General features: G+C 43.5%; 1 protein-coding gene across 2 annotated transcripts; it reads right to left on the reverse strand.

Moving 5' to 3' along the window:
- Nucleotides 1–580: 580 nt before the first annotated feature.
- Nucleotides 581–23,979, reverse strand: KLHL15 (kelch like family member 15). Of its 2 annotated transcripts, none has more exons than XM_082245641.1 (3): nucleotides 23,928–23,979; nucleotides 15,563–16,274; nucleotides 581–2,250 (listed from the first exon to the last, which is right to left on the reverse strand). In XM_082245641.1, exons 2-3 carry the CDS (start codon nucleotides 16,265–16,267, stop codon nucleotides 1,141–1,143), a joined length of 1,815 nt encoding a protein of 604 aa, XP_082101767.1. In that variant the 5' UTR covers nucleotides 16,268–16,274; nucleotides 23,928–23,979; the 3' UTR covers nucleotides 581–1,140. The 2 variants fall into 2 exon arrangements, with proteins under 2 accessions (XP_082101767.1, XP_082101766.1); XM_082245640.1 differs by lacking the exon at nucleotides 23,928–23,979 and adding an exon at nucleotides 23,742–23,921.
- Between the last annotated feature and the right edge of the window lie 498 nt (nucleotides 23,980–24,477).

A 24,477-nucleotide genomic window follows, 5' to 3' on the forward strand; every position in this document is an offset into this window, starting at 1 on the left:
TCATACTTTTCACATATTTGTAAAAACATTTTGAAAACCATTTATCATTATCTTTCCACTTCACAATCATGTGTCACTTTGTGTTTGTCTATCAAATAAAAAACTATTTATGTTTTTTGGTTGTAACATGACAAAAACTTCAAGGGGGTGTGAATACTTTTTCAAGCCACTGTAGTTTGCATATAAGCAGCCCCCATAGTTTATCAAGTCAAAACTGCTATTAGGTTATATTTAAAAAAGGTATAAAGCTTTTTAAATTGAAACTATTAAAAACTTTTACACTGGAGTTCTTTTTTTAATGTTTGTAATGTGCTCTAAAAGGCTTATTAAGAAATAAGTAAAAGTCAGAGGTTTTCTACAAAGTCACAGCAAACATCTACAGGTTCTTGTGCTTTGCCCAAGTTAAATTTATCTGACTGCCATGTGTTTGGGTTACCCGTTCTGATGGGGGGGTCTATATACCCGACTTAATCCTTACAGACTGAAACAACTAAGGTTTTGTCAGCAATAAGGAACAATAGAGGTAGCAGGAGTCGTGCATATTGTTCAAGACAGATTTGATGGGCAAGGCTAACACTTATTTCCTCCTATACCCTTTATGCAGTGCTCTATAGTCAGAGCATGGAAGCTTTGCTTGATCCTCTGTCCAGGAAGGTAGCATAAAAGAAAAACATGCATGCATTTTCATTTGAGAACTGATAGTATATTGCTCATGGAAAGTTTTCCACTTCACCTCCCCAGAACCAGCATGGACAATATTTAACATTGCATATTCAAAGTTTTTAGATATATTTCACAATAAGCCTTTCTTGAACAGATAATGTTACTTTTCCATGTCACTGGAAAGTGTTGAAATAATGAAAAAAACAGATATGCAATTAGGACATTTTACAAAATAAATAAAAGGTAAAAAAAAAGAAAAAATATATATAAAAATCTTGCTCACAACAAATCATCACACTGACATACCAAATTCGCATGACTCGAACCAGACCCATTGATAGTTTTAGGCATTTTCTGATTGCTCCCTGCTTCACCTTTAACAAATGCCATCATACATTAAAACAGCAGGTAAAATTGTGAACTTCTTTAGGACTAAGGGAAGAGGGGGAGAAAGAAAACTGTTTATTTAGCTGCTGCTCAAGTGCAACGCTTCACATGCTCTAAAACATATTCTGGAAAATGTAGACTGCATACTTGTAGGCCATCCAATTTGCAAGGCATTCTGGGATACTCATCTTCTTTCCATTTGTTCTCTTCCGGATCAAATGTTAAGATAGAGTCACTATAATGGCCATTGTAACATAGCCCACCGAGTACCATTATTTGTTTGTCGAGTACAGCCACACCATGACCGCTCCTTCCAATAGGCATAGATGCTAAAATGGTCCACTGGTCTGTGTCTGGATCATACACTTCAGTAGAAGGACATCCCTGTGATTCAAATGAAGCCCTTAGTATGACACAAACACCCCCAAATACATAGAGTTTTCCATTGTAAGAGATCATTTTGTGAAAACATCTGGCATAGTTCATTTTGCATTTGTTTTCCCAGCAGTTGGTGTGTACTTGTGTTCTTCTGGTTCTTTGTTCCACTGTGCCTTCTTTACTAGGGTCAAAAACACAGACTTGTTTTGATGTTGAAGAGGATGTAATTCCACCAGTGATGAACAGCTTATTGTTCAGAACTGTACCCTCATGGCCATACTTATTTACTGGATAAGGGTCCACAAATTCCCATTTGTTTTCTACTATATCATAACGTTCTGTAGAGTAAAAAGTTTCATCACGCGTCCTACCAGCAACTGCATAAATATATCTCCCTATAACACCCACAGCAAATTCCGACCGAGGTACAGACATGTCAGCCATCCGGACCCAGCTGTTTTGCCTTGGGTCATACCTAAACACTTTGGATGAAGCATGAAATTCACCATCTGGACCCAGTTCCTCTCCTCCAAGCAAAAAGACAAAGTTGTTAACAATGGCAAGGCAGTCAGGTCGAAGAGGTACCAAAGGACCTTCGAGTTCCCACCACACTCGTGGCTTGTGCAGCAGAAGAATTTTGCTGTTGACCATGCTGTGTCCAATCATGCCTCTGAATACTGCCGTTTGAGGTTTTGCTGAGCGAATATGATTGGATTTCATATCCATCAAAGGTTGCTCACTTACATTGTGAAAGTAATTTAGTGCCAACTCCACTTCCTGCCTTAGCTGACGTGAATATCTGTAAAACTCAGAAGTTTTCACCTGTAAAAGAGAAAGCAATGTAAAAGCTGATGTGCACAATGAATTCTATCACAAAGTCCAAGCAATACTAAGACTTACATTTCAGTTCTGCAAGGTAAAACTGTTGCTACATATCTTCACATCGGTAACCATTTTAGAAACAAGGCAAGAGAAAATACTATTGTACTAACGTCTCTTCAAGTTACCAAGGGTGATATAACCAGCTTCTGAGTATCATTCTAGGGAAAACTGTATCTACATCGACATGATATGTGATAAAAGCTGTGACTCAACAGCAGATCTATAATATAGAGTGATATGTACCCAAGTACAAAGCCCCCCCCCCCCCCAAAAAAAAAAAAGTATATACACACACACACACACATATACACACCCCCCCCTTAAGCTGCAAAGCTAATGAAGAGGGGGGGGGGGGGGTTGTACATACGCTGTGACCAAGATGCAAAACATTGCAGCATGGCAATAATTATTCCGGTTGTCGCTTTCGGCAGGCAGTACCGCCTGCTGAATGTGACCTGTTAAACTGAATGGGGATGCCATGCTAGTGTAAAGGTTTAAGGAGTTCAAACAGGCAGTGAGAAAGCAACAGAACTCCTCCTCACCACAAATGATCCAATGGGGATCACTCTTCATAGGACAACACAAGTGTAAGATAAGCCTTACCCTGCTATGACAGACTAAGAGAATCTAAACAAAACTAGACAAAAAAAATTTAGAGAGATAGCAATTGGACAAGTTCAGAAACTATGTCCAATTGCTACTGTTATGGAAGATAAGCCGGGAAGGCATGTCGATTAAGAGCCCATTCAGACTAGCGCGACTTGTCAGCCTAACAAGTCGGGGTAGGTCGCGGTCCATTGAGTAGTACAGGACCCGTTCTAATAGGAGCGACACAAGTCGCTCCGACTTAGAAAAAGGGTCCTGTACTACTTTGGGGCGACCTGGGAGCGACTTGCATAGACTTCCATTATGTGACGTCCCTGCAAGTCGCGCCGAAGTCGCGGTGCACGCGACTTCACAGGTCGCCCCCCGAAGTCGGATCACCTCAGTGTGAACCGGCTCTTATGCTCAATTTACCAAAGATTGTTTGGCTTTAAATTAGGGAGGTTGACAGTTGGTAGAATTAAAAAAAAAAAAAAAAAACTGCCCAACTGCCAGTAATGATAAATGCAATGTTCAAAGATGTATGCATTATTTTCCTTCTGTTCTCTAATGTTATATAATGCTTTGTTTTAACAGGTTCAATTTTAGTTGTTTATTTTTGTATTAAACTATTAACTTTCTTCCATCAGGTTTCCAGTTGTACATGTCCGTCTGTCAATATGCATTTCTAGGCAAACTAAAGCCTAGTACACATGATCAGAAAATCAAACTATAAATCGGATCGTTCGTTTACAGCTTTCAAGAGCCGATCAAGACATTTCAACTGAAATTATCTGAAGGGTTAAACACGAAAATGTCTCTCATACGATACCAGATTGTACGATTTTCCTTTATTCAGTACAGTTTTCTTGAAAAAAAAAATATATATAAATAATTTGAAGAGCAAGACCACGCATGTTCAGAAACAAAAGAATATGTTCCGTAGAATACAATACATTACATCATTTCCAAAGTTGTATTCTGTTGCACGAGAATTTTTGTATGTGGCGTAACCTCTTCATTTTTTTTTTTTACATGAGACTAGCATGAAAAAAAAATAAAAAATAAAAAAAAAAAACACGGGACGATGATTCGTCCAATATTCTCATCCTGTGTACAAGGCTTAAAACTTTTACCTCTACTTCTGCTCACACTTTTTGAACAAACAATGAAATCTAGAGAAACTTTAATAAAATTGAGCCACAGGGAGCAAGCACACAATTTGACACTTCTTTTATGTGTGAAGAATGGGATTCTATTCATTATTCGCTTAGACAAACCAAGACAAAGGGCAAGGCCATATAGTATCAGGAATTTTACTCACTAGGTATACCGAATAGTAAATTCATCCAGCCCGGTCTTAGACTTTATTTTACAAACCAGAAAGCCAGACTGACACAATAAAATTGATTCTTCGTAAAGTGTATTGCAACATAAAACTTTAGCTTGTTAATGGACAGAGTGGGGAATGTGCGCAATCACCCAGGTTTTTATTGCGCTCTTTGTCCCTATTGGAGATTTTCCCTCTTGGAAAGATTTTCCCTCTTTTTGTCCTGGTTAGAAAAACACCTTCAAAAAGGGACAGTAAACCAGAAAGAAAATCTATGGGTCCACTGACTGCAAAAAAGGACAGGCTACCTAAAGCTGGCCATAGCGGTTCGAATGTCAGCCTGTTCAGCAGGAAGCAGCCGATATTCAAATCATGTATGGGCAGGCTGAATGTAAAAGTTGATTATCGATCAGCTTGGGTACAGCCAGCCTGTCTGCTGTTACACGCAATTATCGCTACAGGCTGTTATAGGGACTAGCAATAATCACTGTGTCCCCCCTGCTGGAAGAACACAATGGCGCTACGGGAGGGATTTCCTCATCAACACTGGGGGAATTGAGCAATTTTCTCACTCCGTACATGGCCGACTTAACCTTTACCCTCTATTAAAAAAAAGAAAAATGATCAAAAAAGGTTTCTGAAGAAGTTACAGTCTACTAAAAGAACTATGCTACCAAAGAAGACACTTACCAAAAACCAGACAAAAAAAAGAAATGTCTACAAATCTGATATAGAACAGATCCAATGCCTACCGTAATTTTTAAGCCATTATCATGCAAGCAATTTAATAAGGAGACAATAGCTATCCTAAATAACAATCCTATTCAAAAAGGTACGGGGTAGCACAAGAGGTTTTTATTCAATTGTGTTTGGACCAGGAAAAGATTATGTGTTCTATTTACTAAAGCTAGAGAGGGCAAAATAAAGCCTCGTACACACGCACCGATTGTTGGCCGAACGATCGGCTGTCTTTTGTCCATGTAACTATGTTGTTGTGTTGGTTGAAATGTGCTCTAGACTGCACACGAATTTTGTCGGCCAACAACAACCAACTTCAGAAGTGATGTCATGTTCTGGTTTACTTTTCGTGTGTTTTTTCATCTCTGAGCATGCCCAGTCTTGCTCATCTGATTTTTGTCTGCCGAAATCTGTACTGACTGAAGAACAATCGGCCGTTCTGGTGACGGCCAACAAAAATTTTATAGCCTGCACACCAGATTTTGTTTGGCCGAAAAGTCGCAGTCGGAAGCATCATACTAACAAGCCGACAAATCGGCCAATCGGACGTTGGCCGAAAATTCACGGCCAACAATCGGTGCGTGTGTACGAGGCTTTAGTCACAATTCTGCAGAGAAACCAATCAGCTTCAAGGTCAAACAAGCCAAGGTTTAAGTGCCAGTTCACATTTGTGCGATGCGGTAACGCTGTGAATGTGCAGCACGTTCCCGCATCGCATCCGCACACTGTCATATGCGATACGCAGGGGGTGTCAATTAAAAGTGAACGACACTCCCAGTTGCGATCGCATATCGCAGTGCGATCTGCAAGTTAGCACAAAAACGGATCGCACTAGTGTGAACCACTATGCGATCCGATTCTGCTGCGGATAAAAAAAGCCTCATGTGTGAGTTTAGTGCGGATGTGGTGCGAATTCAGCCATAAAGAGTATGGCTGAAATTTGCACCGCACATGAGATCGCATGTACTTTAGGAGCAGTGCGTTCAGAATTACATGCAATCTCCGCGATCGCACTAATGTGAACCCGGGGCTAAAGCCGATTGGTTTCTCTGCAGAATTGTGACTAATTTTGCCTTCTCTAGCTTTAGTAAATAAACCCCTATATGTCTACCTGCACCCTGTAACCTCTGTAGAGTTCTCCTGAACATTCGATGTAAGGGTAAGTATTTGACCATATTGGATTTTATTGGCTATTCGTTCTATCTTGAGATGAGGCTTATGCAAGGAATGTCTTTTTGGTATATAAACATGTACACTCATCTGAAACTAGCAAGTGTTTATGTCAAGAGAATTCTACAGTCTCCAGTCTATGGGAAGCTTCAGAAAGCAAATGCTAAATTAGAGTCCATTCACACTGCTGACAAGTCGCGGTCCTCCCGCTCCCACTGTGTAGTACAGGAGCCGTTCTAATAGGAGCGACACAAGTCGCTTCGACTTAGAAAAAGGATCCTGTACTACTTCGGGGCGACCTGGAGGCGACTTGCATTGACTTCCATTATGTGAAGTCCGTGCAATTCGCGCCGCATGCGACTTCACAGGTCGCCCCCAAAGTCGGAGCAACCTAATGTGAACGGGGGCTTAAAGTTGAAGTTTGGGCAATAAAAAAAAAAAAAAAAAAAAACACAACAAAACAATGCATGTTGGCTCTGAGCCCGAGAACAGAGCAATTACAGGACTACTGATCACTTACTGCTCTGTCTTCTAAGGGCAGCGACTATCAGTGACTGCTCTCTGCTCTGTCCCTGGAGTGCCAGGCTAGAGAAGGGGTGGAGTCAGCTGTCAATCAGGCAGCCAGGTGGAGCCTGACAATATGGCTGGAATCCTTCCAGAGCCTGAAGGTGCTCTGGGATGTCAGCTTAGAACAGGCTTTAGCCCACTTTAGCACAGGAGAGCAAAAGTTAAGTGCACTCCAGTAACCCAGAAGAAAAGAATGACCCCAAAAAAGCATTGGCCATTCTTCTCTTTTAAAGAGACTAACTGCACAAGTTAGGAGCCAACAAAAAATGCCAAGGAGCCAAGTAACATGTTCTCGTGTTCCAGCTATAATTTTGCTTGGTGCAAAAGTTTGCAGACTTACGATTCTAATGTTGCTCTGCATTAGTTTGCCTCCATTCCCTCCCACATAGGTCATAACATAACAGCATCACTTCCTCACAGCTAAACTACCTAAATATTATTAAAATATAGAAAATATCAATATAAGCAACTCCATAGTGCATTATAAAGAAAACCCAAATAGCCCATTCACACTGGAAAGCGTGTTTTCCACACCAAGTTCCAAACGCATTGGGTTTGTGATATGCTGTGGGTGCCAATAGATTCCTAAACGCAGATCGCAAATGCAGTGCGTTTGCCCGCACCAGATCTCATGGTACTGCAGGCACTAACTCTAGTGTATCCCCAAAAACACTGGTATTCTCTATGTACCACAATCTTCTGCCATGCACACCTGACAGTAGTGTGAGGACATACGGGCAATCACAGTTCACACATTAAAGACCTCTGCTATTTCTGTAACAACTGACTTTTTTTTTCCAGATCAGTAAGAGCAATTTACGCCTGCTTTGTCTGTACACTTTGAGGAAAGGATGAGGGTGTTTTAAAACTAATAGAGCAAATTATGAAGACCCCCACATGCATAAGAAGATATACAGGAAGACAGTTTTTGGAGGGGTTGACCTACAAATACCTAAACTTAAAGTGGAACTTTAAGTCATAAAATTATAGTGATTGTGTTTTTTTTTGTTTTATAGCAAACATGGTATACTTACCTGCTCTATGCAATGGTTTTGCACAGCATGGCCCCAAACTTCCTCTTCTGGGGCCCCCTGCTAGCACTTTGGGCTCCTGCTCTCTTCCAGGTGCCCCCATAGCAAGCCATTTGCTATAGGGGGCACTCGTACAGGCTCCATCTCAACCGAGCTCTGCGTGTCTATTCAGACACGGAGTGCGGCTTGGCCCTGCCCTGGAAGACGTGACTGACAGCAACAGGAGCCAGTGGCTCCCACTGCTCTCATCCAAGCCTTGAGAGAGGGAAGAAGAGCTACTGCAGAAAGGACAGTGCTGGATTGAGCACAGATAAGTATTTAGGGGGAGCAACTATTGAAAGAGTTTTTTTTTTACCTTCAAACAGAGAATGCATTAGGGTAAGAAGAAAAAAAAAAAAAAAAAAAAAAAAAAACCTCTTTACAACTACTTTAAGTGCTGAGAGATTACTTTAGGCTAGGGATCGACCGATATCGATTTTTTTCAGGGCCAATACCTATTTTCCGGCCACCCTTTAGGCCGATAGCCGATATTAGGTGCCGAAATTCTGCACATTTAAAGTTTTTATTTTTTCACAGCCCTTTTAAAAAAAAAAAAATGTTTTGATCACTTTAAAATGCTGTCACAAGGAATGTAGTCCCTAGTAACAGGCAGTGACAGGTACACTTTATGGAGGGATTTGAGGTCTCAAAGACCCCAAATCCCTCCTCTGCACTTAAAAACATTTACAACTGCAAGTTTGGATGTTATAAATGCGATCATTTTTTATTTATTTTTTTAAATCTGGCGCCTTTAAGACTCCAGTACCCGGAAGTGATGTCATGACATCGCTTCCAGGTTTTTACATCAGGGACCCAATCAGAGAAGAACGTGGCTTTGTTCAGGTTTTTAGCCAGCTGGCGGCCGTGCCGACTGGTCGCTCGGGTCTATCGGTGGGATCAGTCCGGTGAGCCGCGGAAGGGGATGTACCCTGCCGCTCCTTTTAATGACAATCGAGCGGCTACTCAGATGCATCACTTGTCATTACAAGAAAGCCGACCGTCGGCTCTAAACAACGGTACAGGGGTGATTCCTCTAGCTACAGGCATCATTCCGGTACAACCACTTGAAGAAATATCGGTCATATCGGCAAGTTTGTGGCCGATACCGATACTACAAAAAAGTAAATATCAGCCACAGCGATAAATCGGTCGATGCCTACTTCAGGCTGTCCCCTTTTGCAGGTATTGCTATGTAAAACATTAAAAATAAATGTCTATGCTGGTTTAAAATCCAGTTATTCACTCTCACACCCTACTCTGCCCATGCTCAGTTGTTCTCTATTCTTGGCACTGTGGCTTAAGTCAGAGCCACTGGAGGCCGATAAGCTGGCAGCATTAAGTTTTACTGTTCCCAAAGGGGTAGAAAGCAACAGGAATGACTAATACTATGCAGATGGAACACAGATTAGGGAGGGAGAAAAGAAAAGTAAGAGAGGTGACATGGCAAAGTCTGCTGCCAGGGAGCATAAAATAGTTCAACTTATAGAGAGACAGTGTCTTATCTCCCTGATATTCTCTTTCTCCCTCATTAGTAGACTGAACTTCAGCACTGTAAAGCTGCTATCAGCCTTACCCTCTAGTTGAGCCAAAACATACAATCAAGGCTGGAAATGCACACTAATTGCAGAAAATTACAGTGTTTTGAAACCAAGGAGAGGGGGGGGGGGGGGGAAGAGTGTTCAGTGAGTCCCCGTTCACACTGGGGCGACCTGTCAGGCAACCTGGTCGCCTGACAGGTCGCTCGCCATAGAGAAGCTATGGACCCGTTCTAATAGGAGCGACACAAGTCGCTCCGACTTAGAAAAAGGGTCCGGAGCTTCTTTGGGGCGACCCGGAGCGACCTGCATAGACTTCAATGTTATGAAGTCCGTGCCGGACGCTCCGAGGTCGCGGTGCGAGCAGCGCGCCGCGACCCATGAGGTCGCCCCGGCAAGTCGGATCGCCCCAGTGTGAACGGGGCCTAAGGAAGTGACTGTTCTTGGCTTCAACCAAATAGCAGCCAGCAGCAAGAAAAAAACTGAAGCAATGCTGGAGGCAATTTATAGCACACACTAATTTTGGTAGAATAACGTACGTGAAATGTATGTTCTTTTGTTAAAAGAACATTAATTGTTATCAAACTGTTATGGGTAAAACCTGCTTTAATGTGACCCTCAACTTTGCTGGAGTCATGAGGGTAAAGTGCCACATATTTCACCTCAACTCACTCAAAGTATGAAAGGCATCAAATCCCTCTTGTGCCTGCCTTTCCACAAAACAGTTGCTAAATGGCAAATCACCAGTCACAAATGATTGCCGCCTGACACCCGTTGTAAACACAGCCGATCGTCCTTCTCCCTGAAATGATCATAGAGCTAATGTGATTCTTCTATATAGGATCACATGTCTCTATGGTCGTTTCACAAGCCACACACCCCCCACAGTTAGAATCACTCCCCTAGGCTCACATTTAACCCATTGATCACCCAAAGGGTTAACCCCCTTTCCTGCCAGTGTCATTATCACAGTAACCGTGCATATTTTTAGCACTGATTACTGTAGTAATGTCACTGGTACCCCAAAAAGTGTCAAAAAATGTCAGTTAGGGGTCTGATCTGTCCGCCGCATTGTCGCAGTCCCGCAAAAATCACAGATCGCTGCCATTACTAGTAGAAAATAAAATAAAAAAAAAAAAATGACATAAATGGTTGCCGTAGTTAGACGCAATAACTTTTGCGCAAACCAATCAAAATATGCTTATTGCGATTTTTTTTAGCCAAAAATATGAAGCAGAAAATAAACAGGGCCAAAAATGTTAAAAAAAATTTAGATTTTTATACTTTTTTGAGGATCTCATAGCAGAATGTGAAAAATATTGTTTTTTTTTTCCAAAATTGTCGCTCTTTTTTTGTTTATAGCGCAAAAAAAAAAAAAAAAAATAATCGCACAGGTGATCAAATACCACCAAAAGAAAGCTCCATTTGTGGTAAAAATAAGACCTCAATTTTATTTGGGTACAGCGTCTCATGACCGTGCAATTGTACGTTAAAGTAATGCAGTGCCAAATCGCAAAATAGGGCCTGGTCATTAAGGGGGCAAATCCTTCCGGTCTTAAAGTGGTTAAGGGACGCCCTATAGCAGTTTTACTATGCAATCCTGCTCTTCTATAGCTGTTCACTCCCGCTGCAAGAGTCCAGCATCAGGTACCTTGGACTCAATGTCCCCCGGCAGCCACCGATCCTCCAGCAGAGAGGCAGATAGGCGGTCTGCATATGTAAACAAGGGAGAACGCTGTTCTGTCAGTAGGAAAGGCATGGATCCCCCGTTTCTGCAAAGAAGGGACATGAATCTATGCCTTCCCCTAGTAAAAGCACCTCCCACAGTACACAAACACAGTAGCTAGACACACAGTTAACCCTTTGATCACATCTGATGTTAACCCCTTCCCAGCCAGTGTCATTAGTACTGTGACAGTGCATTCTTTAGCACTGATCACTGTACTCGTGTCACTAGTGTCAAAATGTTTGTCACAATATCGAAGTCCCGCTATAAGTCACTGATCGCCGCCATTACTAATGAAAAAAAAAAAAAAATATAATAATAAAAATATCCCATAGTTTGTAGATGCTATATCAATTGCGTAAACCAATGAACATATCAAAATTATGTAGCAGAATGCAGAATTTTGTTTATAGCGTTAACAATAAAAAAACCCCAGAGGTGATACACTATCAACAAAAGGGGGGGGGGGGGGTATGACATACATTTTTTTGGGATACAACGTCGAATAATCGCGCAAATGTCCGTTAGAGTAACGCAGTGCCATATCGCAAAAAATGGCCTGGTCATGAAGTGGGGTAAATTCTCCAAAGGTCAAGTGATAATGGACTCTTAATGCAATATATATATATATATATATATATATATATATATATATATATATATATATATATATATATATATATATATACACACACACACACACACACACACAATGCATATTCAATAACACTCCTACTCTATTTGTAAGGAGTTATGTCGGAAAGCTAAATTATCCTATAACGGAGTAAAACATCTCAGAAATCAGGTGTGTTATTAAACACTTCAGCCCCTGTGACATACCCGTACAATCGCCAGGTTGAAGGGGGTTTTACCAGAATGATGCCCACAGCTACAGATATCATTCCTGTATCTTTATTTCTAGCTGGCAATGGGCTTTAATGTAAAAGCTGAATTACTATTACAGGTGGCCAAAGGGGTCCCCCCCCACCTACTTGTCGCCTTCCTGGGCTCTCCCGTTCCTCCAGCTGACCATAGAGATGACCGAGGAAAGGAACATCCCCGATCATTTATATGGTCTAAGAAACCAGAAGCAATGAGTATTTGGTCACTTCTGGTTTAAGCGTAATGTAAACAGGCCATTACAAACCTGTGAAAGCATTGAATCAAACCAATCTTGGTTTGAGCTGATGCTTTTAAGGGCAGAGGAGAGATATGGGGTCTACTAGAGTAAGTAACAAGTACCTGGCAAAGCCCATGCTATCAGAAGGGAAGTTGTTCATCACTTGTAACAGCGTTAATAAAATAAGTGTGAAACAAACAAAAAAAATGAAATCAAAATTTTTTTAACCACTTCAATACCAGGCACTTTCACCCCTTTCCTGCCCAGGACAATTTATAGCTTTTAGCGCTGTTGCATTTTGAATGACAATTGCGCAGTCATGCGACACTGTACCTAAACCAAATTTCTGTAATTTTTTTCCCGCAAATAGAGCTTTATTTTGGTGGCATTTGATCACCGCAAGGTTTTTATCTTTTTTGCTAAACAAATAAAAAAAAAAAAGACAGAAAAGTTAGAAAGAAAAAAAAAAAAAAAAAGTTTTGTTTATTTTATAAAATTTTGTTTTTTCCTGCACGGATGAGGCTGCACTGACAGGAACTGATATGCGGTACTGATAGGCAGCACTGATATGCAGCATTAGTGGGCACTGATAGGCGGTATTGATAGATGGCAATGATGGGCACTGGTGGGCAGCACTGACTGGGAGAGCATTGGCGGGCTCCCCGAGCCCTGATTGCCATCCCCGGTGGGCATCCCTGGGGTCATGGGTGGGCATCCCTGGTGGTTCTAGTAGCACCCCCCCACGGGTCTGCACTGGTAATCAATGCTCCGATTACCAGTGCAGACCCCCCCCCCGTCCGTCAGGTGAGCAGCAGATCGTCTCTCCTCTACTCGTGCCTGTCAGGCACGAACTGAGGAAAGCCGATCAACGACACTTCCCATTTACTATGTGACCAGCTGTGATTGGACACAGCTGGTCACATGGTAAAGAGCCTACGCCAGTCAGTAGGCTCTTTACCGAGATCGGAGATGCGGTGTGTCAGAGTGACACGCCGCATCACTGATCGCCACTCTGTGCGCCCCCGACCTCTGAGCGCATTATCCTGCCGCCGTCATATGACGTCCGGTCAGGATAATGTAACCACATTTGCCTATAGGGCGGGCGGGACGTGGTTAAGACCAGGTCTTTTCTGGAACTTTTTGCTTAGAAGTTTAAATTAGTATTTTTTGCTAGAAAACTTGGAACCCCCAAACACACACACATATAAAAATATTGCAACCATCGCCATTTTATTTTCTAGGTTCGCTGCAGCAAAAAAAAAAAAAAAAAATTATATTATTTATATATAATTTTTTTTTTTTTTGCTGCAGCGAACCTAGAAAATAAAATGGCGATGGTTGCAATATTTTTTTGTCCCACCGTATTTGTGCAGCGGTCATTTAAATGCAAATTTTTTTTTTTAAATACATTTTTTTAGAAAGGAAAAAAAAAAAAACAGTAAAGTTATCCCAATTTTTTGTAGAATGTGAAAGATGTTACGCCGAGTAAATAGATACCCAACATTGCGTACGTCTCTGGAATTGCGACATACTACGGTACCTAAAAATCCCCATACACAACACTTTAAAAAATTTTTTCAGGTCACCTGGATTAAAGTTACAGAGGAGGTCTAGTGCTAGAACCATTGCTCTCACTAACGATCACGGAGATACCTCACGAACACAGTTTACATACGTGGGTGTGACTTCTGTGCGCGAGCACAGAGCGGATTTAAATTTTTTTTTCTTATTTATTTTTCTATTTATTATTACATTGTCCCTTTATTTTTTCTTTATTATGGATTACTTTTACTCCCATTACAAGGAATGTAAATATCCCTTGTAATATAAATAAGCATGACAGGTCAAAAAGACCTCAAGTCTTTCATTTAGTTTTAAGCCCCGGTTCACACTTATGCGAGTGCGGGAAGGCTGCGAATCCGCAGCCTGTTCCCGCATTGCATATCGCAGTGCGATCGTGCAGTTCGCACAGGATCGGATCGCACAAGTGTGAACCGCTGTGCGATCCGATCCTGATGCGGCTTCCAAAAAGTGTCCCTGTGCGTGTTTGCTGCGGCGCGAATTTAGCCAAAGTGTATGGCTAAACTCGCACAGCCGATCGCATGTAATGAAGGAGCAGTGCGCTCCGACATTACATGCGAACATGGCACTCGCACAAGTGTGAACCGGGGCTTAAAGCAAAAAAATAAATAAATAAAAGTATTTTGCATTTAACAGAAAAAAAAGTGGCCCTTTAGAGCGGAAGTGACGCCAGACATCGCTCCAGTTCTCCAAGGGTATTGAGTCGAGTGGGGGGCCATCTTGCCCTCACTCGGTAAGCGGGGAAAGGACACAGGAGGAGCACCTCTCCTGCCGCCTCTAAAAGTGATCTCACGGCGACAGAACAAGATCCTGGGGTTTCGGCAGCTAGCTGACGCCATAACAATGGTATTTAGCATCCAAGTAATGATGTAAATGTACTGTGGTCGGTTGTAAAATGGTTAAAGCAGCCCCATCTCCTTGTGCTTGCGCACAGAGGAGAACGCACACGTCGGTCCTACACCCATATGTAAACAGAGATCGCTCCACACAAAGTATTACCGCGAAAGTTATAACGGGAGCAATAATTCTAGCACCAGACCTCCTGTGTAAATCTAAAAATGGTAGCCTGTAAAGGCTTTTATAGCATTGCATATGAATAATTTATTTTACCTTCGTTTGTCACCGTTCCAAGGGTATGCACAATTTTAAAAAGTGTGACACATTTGGTATCTGTCTACCCAGTGTATCATCTTTTATTTTACCCACAAAATTGGGTATTCTATTGTGTTTTGTGCACTAAAATTCATCAAATGAAATTTGCATTTGAAAAACTGCTGAGCAAATACCATGTGACATAAAAAATTGCAACACCCAGCAGTTTGTTTTCTAGGGCCTCTGCTTAAAAAAAAATCTATAATGTTTGTGGGGGGGGGGGGGGGGAGAAGAGAAGGGTTCTAAAAAATTTTCTAGCAAAAAACATATATGTAGATTTTCACATATATGTGAGAAGTGTCAGAAATGGCTGGGGACTGAAGTGGTTATTCACTGAGCAGTCCATCCAAATACAAAAGAAAAAACAACATTTAATATGTGAAAAAATAAAATAAAAAAAACACAAAAGAAATGTTCCTTACAGGCCCCATAAATCCTCCAAAAGTGCAAAAGTTTGAGATCTGTAATAGTTTATTTTGCAATACTGAAAATGTAACAAAATAAAATGATAAAATTGTCACAAATTTATCCAGGATAAAAGTGGGGGGTTCTCTGCTCTTTCTATTCACTTCTTCCAGATATTTGTTTTGTAATCTAAAATGTGTAGCTATTTCTTACCCATTACCCAGTGATGCCCTAGCTAATTTATGAGTCCTGTCTAGGGGTTTCAAACTCACCAACCTTCTCACAGACATGGGATGGGGTCATCAAACAAAACCTGATGTTCTGAATGATGCTATCTGTGTGTCTCCAACGTCTCCTATCATGTCGTAACCAGGCCTGAACAGCCTCATAGAGCTCAATCTCAGGAAACCGGCTCAGACGGTCATTGTCCAAGTAGCTCTTGAGCTTTTCAAAGCTAAGGTAGGAGAGGAAGTCAGGTCTAGCCATAAGGGGAACAAAGTTTTCCAGTAGAAAGGTATCGAGTTTTTCCCTCACGCCTTCTACATCCACACTGAAATCATCTAAAAGCCTCATGATCTCTGCACAGTTGTCCAGACAAATTTTTGCCATGAGGAAAGAACAGCAAAATTTCACTACTTCTGTCAGCTGCACATACATAGCGGCCTGCAGAATTTCATGGACGGTAGCCATACTGAGGTCAATGGTCCCATAGTACATAAACTGAATGACATGACTGAAGCCTGTGGCTGTCAATCCCTTTAGGTAGATTTTGTCCTGGTCGCGTTCTCTCATGTCTGCGGTGAACATGATGCGGAAGTAGTCACTCTGTGTGGCCAGTAGAGCTTTGTGGGCTTGGAACTGGTGATCTTCTATTACTAGAGTGACATCGACCAATAAGCCTTCTTCGTATAGTGCCCTGAAGCCAGCAGAGACACTGCTATCATGGATTGAAGAAGTATACCCTTCCACGTCCCCAGCCATGAATTACCTAGGGGGAAAAAAAAATAAAAAATCATTGGTATGTAGACATAATTTATAAACAATAGTTAATATTAAAAAAAGAAGCTTGCTTGACAAAAAAGAAATGTACAGATATACACAATGTGACAGACATAATGAAGGGCAAAAAAGAGGAAGAACTAAAGGGCCACAAAAAAAAAAAAAAGTTTATAAATATAATATCAATCTACAGCTATTTAAATTAAAGCTGCCATAAGAGAGATACAGGAGCTTCTATCACTTTCCACAAGACTGTAGTTACCTTGCCATTAAGCTGACTCACTGACTTCAAAACATTTTAAATGGCTGATCAAGAGGGAAGATAAAAAAAAAAACAAAGAAAGAAAAGCCACAAGTCTATATTAGCAAGACTTAAAGCGGAGTTCCAGCCATTCACTCACCTGTCCAATGGTCCAGCGATGCGGCCGCCCGAAGCCTCGATCCTCTCCCTCTGCGCCGGCATCACTGCTGTGGGCACCCGGCTGTTACAGTTTGCGGCTTCACAGCCGGGTACCCACTGCGCATGCGCGAGTCGCGCTGCGCGCCGTGATTGGCCGGCAATCTTCTGGGACTTCTGACGTGTCCCAGAAGATTGCAGGGAGGGAGGGGGAGAGGAGAACTTCCGTTCAGGGCGCCGCGGCGCTCAGAGCGGAAGCGGGTACCTGTCAAAACTAGGTACCCGCTCCCCCCCCAAAAAATGACATGCCAAATGTGGCATGTCAGGGGGTCAGGACTCCCTAAAGCGGAAGTTCCACTTTTGGGTGGAACTCCGCTTTAAACAACTGAAACTGGAGGATCAGCATAAGAGCCCATTCAGATTAGCGCGACTTGTCAGGCGACTGGTCAGCCTGACAAGTCGCGGTCGGTCGCGGTCCATTGAGTAATACAGGACCCGTTCTAATAGGAGCCACACAAGTAGCTCTGACTTAGAAAAAGGGTCCTGTACTACTTTGGGGCGACTCCGGAGCGACTTGCATAGACTTCCATTATGTGAAGTCCCTGCAAGTCGCGCCGAAGTCGCGGGGCACAGCGGTGCATGCGACTTCACAGGTCGCCCCCCAAAGTCGGATCGCCTCAGTGTGAACCGGCTCTAACAGCCAGGCAACTAGCATATTCAGAAGAAGAAATCAGCAATGGCTTCCTCCATATTTCACATATGCAGATTTTCTTTCCTACTGCTAAAGCCTATGTATCCATGCACACCTAGGATTTTAGAAGCATTTAGAGGCAGAAAAAAACCCCGCTGCCAGTGTGTCCAGGAGCAGCAACGTTTTGGCAGAAAAATGCCTAACATGTGTGAACACATCTCAATGCATGTAAAGTGGGGTACACACTAGTAGAAAATCTGCCGAAAATTCCCGTCCGAGGTAAAATTGTACGATTTTCGGCTAGTGTGTACACAACTTTCAGCAGCCGATGCCGACATTTTCAATTCATTTTTATTTTTTTTTCAAATTCAATGTTTATTGAGGAGATAAAGGCATACAAGTCATCTATGGCAGTGAAGTGAGATACAGCCAAGTAACAAGAGAACAGCGTAACATGAGGCGTAAAGCATATAAACATAGCCGTATATGAGAAACGATAACATACAATGCATTAAGGTAGGTCTCAGGACGGTAGGTTCCCAGACCAACCCACACTCCCTCCGGCATCTGTCACATGGCCGGCACACCGGAGTGCGGGGAGCATCCGACGGGGTCACCAATCCGAGAAACCACAAGAGGTCGTAGTGTCATGCATGCCTTACATGAACGGGGGAATTTTCCAAAAAGAAAAAAGAGAGAAAAACATGAAAGAAAATTTTCAATGAAAAAAAACAAAGGGACAAACACCAAAATGTTTTTCGTCCGTCCCCAGACGACCGATTTTCGTTTAATGTGTATGCAGTACGTCTGTGAAAAATCGGATACGAAAGACCGCGCATGATCTGAAGTTGCTGACAACCCGGAAGTCTAGGAACAAATGTGCCAAAAAAAAAAAAAAAAAAAAAAAACGGACAAGAAATTTAGTGAACATTTATGCACTGTCAACTAAAAACGGTAATGAACGCTGAGAAGACAGTGAAAAATCGGAGGATATTTCGTCCGATTTTCGTCAAGTGTGTATGGCCCTTTAACGATAGGCGTGCTATAAACGTTTGAGCATTAATTGAAATTACCAAAATAAATTATTCTGGCCAAATAAACGAGCTAACACCCAAGCGCTTGATGCAGGGTTTTTTTCTGCGATAACGCGGCTGTCAGGAGGAAAAGTTGTCTAGGAGAGTGTGGGCATGAGGCCTAAAAGCCAAGCTTCTACTGGCATATACCTTTATATATTTAAGCCAAGTTCATACAGCGGGTTACATTCCACCACTGGATTACAGTGGCAAAAATGACAAAAGCGAACCGCAGTGGCCGCTCAGCCTACTAAACTGATTAGTGGCGGTTATGGATAGACGCATGTCCAAGCCTGGACGCAGTCAGGACCCCAACCACAGGTGACCGCTAGGTGTGGCTACGTGTGAACAGCGGTGGCAGCTGTTAACCTGTCATTAATTTCAATAGGCTCAGCAGATGCTGGTATTCACATGCTCGGTCCTTTCAGCTGCAAGAATCCACCAATTCTTGTTTCTGGAATCCAGCAGCTGCATGTAACTGGTCGTGTGAAAGAGGCATTATTATGTAAAATCTACTCCAGTATCAAAAATATTGGTTATTTTTAGGCCTCTTGCACATGGGAGTAAAAACAAAATACCACAGGTTTTACTGATCTAAACAAAGATGCATTGTTGTCTATGGAACAATGCACACAGCTGCGCAGAGCCAAAAAATAAAAAAGGAACATTTTATGTTTAAGGCCCCCTTCACACTTGTGCAACTTGTTCTGTGACTTGGGACTGCAAAGCCGCATGACAAGTAGCACCCCATGATTTTCAATGAGTACCGTTCATATCTGTGCGACTTTAAAGTAGTCTCTGCATGGACCTCAAGATTGCACAGGCATGCCTCAAGTCCAGTCAAAATCGTGACAAAAAAGCATGACTTTCACGTCGCACAAGTGTGAAAAGGGCCTTAGTGCAGCAATTTACACAGACATGTATAATCATGTATATGCACATATAAAGCAACATGGGTAACTAGCAGAGGATGAAGAACTCTATGCATGTTCTGTTGAGAAGCATGGTCTAAGTGCCGGTTCCCACTAGTGCGATGCCAGACATCGCATGTGATTCACCACATTGCTGTGCAGATTACATGCGATGTCTGCGCGATGTGTTTTCAGCCATTCAAAATGCATGGCTGCATTTGCACCAAAATGGTGCGGGACCCTTTTTTGGCTCACACTGGAATGAGATTGCATGGGTGTTCACACCTATGCGATCCGATTCCTGCACCATTTCACAGTTCACACTGGGATCTAATCTGGGGGGGGGGGGGGGGGGAGAGTGCAGATCTCAGTGTGAACCACTGTGCGATTCTGGTGCAATGCGGGAAGCAGCACTGATTCGCAGGGTTTCTCACATGGCACCAGTGTGAACGGGGACTAATTGAAACATTTTATTCAGGATCCTTCTCCCAGGTATAAACAGCAGTAAAATATTATGTCTATGTGCAAGAGGCCTGAGGGCCCGTTCACACCACATGCAGTCCTTTTCATTTCTTGCATCAAAAACGCATGGAAAGAAGCCGATATGGGTGCCAAACAGCATGGTTCACACCAGTGCAGTGCGTTCCAGAAGAGAAAAAAAGTACAGTATGGTGCTTTTTTCCTGCACAGAACTGTATTAGAATAAGGGTAACGCACCGGACTCCAGTACAGTGGGAAAATATGGAAAAGAAGCATCTGAAATGCATCCAGAAGTGCTTCAAAAATGCGCATGCAGAAACGCATCCAGAACGGATTGTTGTGGTATGAACAGGCACTGGCAGTAAATATTCCTAATGAAAGTGTAATGAAGGTCCTCAGACGTGAACACTTTATATGTGTGCAGAGGACAAACGATAGCAACAAATACTGAAAAAGATTTGAACCAGTGGATTTATATGATCAAATTCTTAGGCACTGTTCACACCTCAGCATTTTTTTATCTCCTAAAATGCTCAACTCTGAAGTTCCAAAAAGCCCAACAAGCAAAATCCCATTAATTTCAAAAGCCTCTGTTCACATATGGGCATTTTGTTGCCTGAAGCTCACAAAAGCACATGAGCTTCTTTTTTGGCCAATTACAAGCGTTTTTGGTCACATGTCAATGCCTTCCTCCAAACACCTGCAAAAAACCCTGAAAACTTAACACTCAGATGTGAATGGAGCCTAAAAGTGATTGTTACCCCGCCATTTTATATTTCTGATATGTGCCTGCTGCACCATGCACTTGTATGAAAAAGTATCCTGTTCCTTGTAATGCTTTCTTTATGTGAAATTCCTGGTGTTCCTGCCAGTCCTTATGCTTTCCCACTAAAAACTGACCACACTAAGCAGAACACACCGTGGTCAGTACTCTATGCTGGGAACTCAGCCTGCTCTTCTCCAATGATCAGACTTGTCCTAACCCCTCCTGCACAGCCTTTCACTAGGAAGCTCAGTGTCCTGTTGCTTCTCCTCCCGCAGCTCTTATGCAGTTGAGAACAAAGGAAACAGAGGGAATGTGATCACTTATATAAAGAAAGAAAAAAAAGGTATTTAGAATGTTTTTTTTGTTATATTGTTTTTTTCATCTATACACACGTTTTAACTTTCATTTAAATTTTAAACTGAATGGGTTGTTTTACAAGGTGATCATTTACAATCACTAAGTGTAAATATAGCCCAGATCGTTTCACTTTGGAAAGGGGGGGGGGGGGATAAAACCATGTCAAGTTTTTATGGATTTTTGGTTTCTCTTTAGGTAGATTTACCCCTCGCATAAGATTCACAGGATTTCTCCAAATGAATTCAATTAGACAAAAAAGAAAGAAAACATGGTAGGAAAACCAAAATGTTAAAACTGTCACCAGAACAAGAAGTGAGGGGAAAGCTTTCAATTGGGTCTCCTGTTGCAGCGATAGGAGAAGTTCCGCTGCTACTACTGTAACCATTGCGGGCTTCTTGACTCTATGCTGAACAGCTGACCTGCTGCAGGTAACACAGGGGGTCACTCGCTCAACAAGGATGCCATGTGAAGAACGCCTTGCACTTATCTCACAAAATGCAGAGTTTCTTAAAGCAGAGTTCCACCGAGAAGGGAAAGCTCCGCTTGTTTGCTTCTTCCCACAGCTCCGCTGCCACATTTGGCAACAAGTACCTGCTTTCACTTCCTGGCGACTTAGGACGGGGGACCAACTTCTGGGTGACTTTTCCACAGCTTTTTCCCTGCCACTGGGCTATTCACAAAGCACCCTGCAGTGCATGTGCAGTAGGGAACCGGCTGTAAAACTGCAAGGCTTCACTTACAAGAAATGGCGGCGGCAGCACCCAAGAGGCAATTAAAAAATCAGCTGGGGTGCTGACATTGCGGGATCCCTGGACAGGTAAGTGCCAGAATATTAAAGGGGACTTCATTTTTTGGTGGGGGGCTGGAGCTCCGCTTTAATTGGACGATGTGGAGAGGCGAGGCAGCATGGGTGCTGGAAGACAGTGAGGATCACCGTAGTACCGAGGTTCGGCAACGATACTCCACTCCCACAATGATCGGCTAGGTATGAAAAATGCATACCAACATTGGTCAAAGATGGACCAATTTTAAACTAGCCCAAAAAACAAAAACCCGACCATACCTGGAATTCAGTCATCTAGCTGCTGTGCATCCTTTCTAGGGTTTTACAATAGGTTCACACCTATGCATTCAGTGTGTCCTGCGTTTGCATCAATACAGAAGCCCATTCACTTGAATTGGGTGCTATAATACAGAAGCCCATTCACTTGAATTGGGTGCTATAATCATTGTGCTCTTGTACCATTCAATTTCCTGCACCCACAAACATGCTCTGTTTTTAGATGTGTGATGTGCCATTAAAAATCAATGGCACCCCCACTTTGACAGCCTGTAGACATCAGGACTTCATGCTGCACCAGTTCCTACTGGGCACAATAGAGCACCCAGATGGAAGCACAACAGGGAGACATGTGCATTGTGCAAGGGGCCTAAAATGTCATCTGAACTGACTAAATAACCTTAGCTGTTCAGCAAGGATACTAACTGCACTGGCTGACATTCCGAGAACCAGTGGTGGTAAACTTTCTTGATATGCGAGGCCTCAAGTGCGACTATCAACATCAGGAAAGGGCCACCGTGCCTCGGCCCGCCTGCCGTGCCTCTGCCAGCAACCTCGGCACGTCTCTGCCAGCAACCTCTGCCCGCCTCGCCCACAGTCTCTGCCGGCAGCCTCGGCCCGCCTGCCATGCCTCTTCCCGCCTCGCCCACAGTCTCTGCCGGCAGCCTCGGCCCGCCTTCCGTGCCTCTGCCCGCCTCGCCCACAGTCTCTGCAGGCAGCCTCGGCCCACCTGCCGTGCCTCTGCCTGCCTCGCCCACAGTCTCTGCCGGCAGCCTCTGCCCGCCGTGCCTCTGCCCGCCTCGCCCACAGTCTCTGCCGGCAGCCTCTGCCCGCCGTGCCTCTGCCCGCCTCGCCCATAGTCTCTGCCGGCAGCCTCGGCCCGCCATGCCTCTGCCCGCCTCGCCCAGTCTCTGCCGGCAGCCTCAGCCCGACGTGCCTCTGCCCGCCTCACCCACAGTCTCTGCCGGCAGCCTCAGCCCGACGTGCCTCTGCCCACCTCGCCCACAGTCTCTGCCGGCAGCCTCAGCCCGACGTGCCTCTGCCCGCCTCACCCACAGTCTCTGCCGGCAGCCTCAGCCTGACGTGTCTCTGCCCGCCTCGCCCACAGTCTCTGCCGGCAGCCTCTGCCCGTCTGCCGTGCCTCTGCCCACCTCGCCCACAGTCTCTGCCGGCAGCCTCGGCTTGCCTACCGTGCCTCTGCCCGCCTTGTGTCATTTCTACAGTCTCTGACCAAGACATGGTCGGAGACTGAGGGCATAAAACAAGTAATGGTCAGAGACTGAGGATATAATAATAGATATGGTTAGAGACCGCACACACAATACATAAAACCAACACTGTGGGTATATAACATAAGACTGTTAGAAATTAGAGGACAATAGGGAAACCCAGATCTGTGTTTGCAGAAAATGCCAGTGGGCCACAGGATGGGCACCAGACATAATGTATGAAGGAAAGTTATCTGACAGAACAAGAAAGCACATTAATCCAGACTTTCCAATTAGAAACCCAAATGACCAGAGCTGACAACACACAGCCTGCCATCCTCCTACAACTCCCAGCATCCTCTGCCCCCGGGATGGACTGCCATTGTACAGCACCCCCACACCTACATGTACACCTAGGTATCAGGCGAACACTTCACTACAAGCGATAACAGCAGGCAGGTGAATGGGATGGGGGCAGGGTGATACAACACACACAAGGTATCCCGTACTCACCTAACAGCAGACACACTGAGGGGATCGCTCCTACACCGAGTCCCGGGTAGAACATCCGGACTTATAGTCTACACATCACCACCGCCGCTCTCTGCATGTCCACACATCCCTCGCCACGCTACTCCAACGCCTTCCGTGATTTAATTACCGCTCAGACACCCAACAGCGTTCACACCAACAACCAACCTCTATGGGCCAGAGCCGGAAAGCGAGTCACCAGTTCGACAAGTCTGATTGGTCCCTCCACCTGATAGCCTCACAGGATTGGCGAACGCGTTTGCTTCCCGGTCCTCCCTTTCCGCCGCTGCCTTCCATTCCATACGTACGTTCCATTGCCCTTAACAAACATGGTTGTCAAGGCAGACTAGTCATGTTGTGGATTATGTGGAGGCTCCCTGCCTTCACCAAGAATGGAAACACTAAAGGCCATAATATTAATAATAATTATTAATTGTATTACTTTTATTATTTTATTAATAACTATTAATATGTTTTCAGCACGTTTTCAAATGCTAGGATGTCTGCTGAGATGAATTTGATGACACCTGTAGAAAAAAATATTTGAAAAACATTTTGCAATTTTGCTCTCCACCCCTTTTAACCACTTAAGCCCCGGAAGATTTTACCCCCATTCCTACCAGGGTTTTTTTTGCGATTTTTTACTGCGTGACTTTAACGAACAATTGCGCGGACGTGCGATGCTGTACCTAAACGAATTTGACGTCCTTTTTTTCCC

The sequence above is a fragment of the Pelophylax lessonae genome (assembly GCF_965119305.1).
Source record: "Pelophylax lessonae genome assembly, chromosome: 2".
In the NCBI taxonomy this organism is placed as follows: Eukaryota; Metazoa; Chordata; class Amphibia; order Anura; family Ranidae; genus Pelophylax; species Pelophylax lessonae.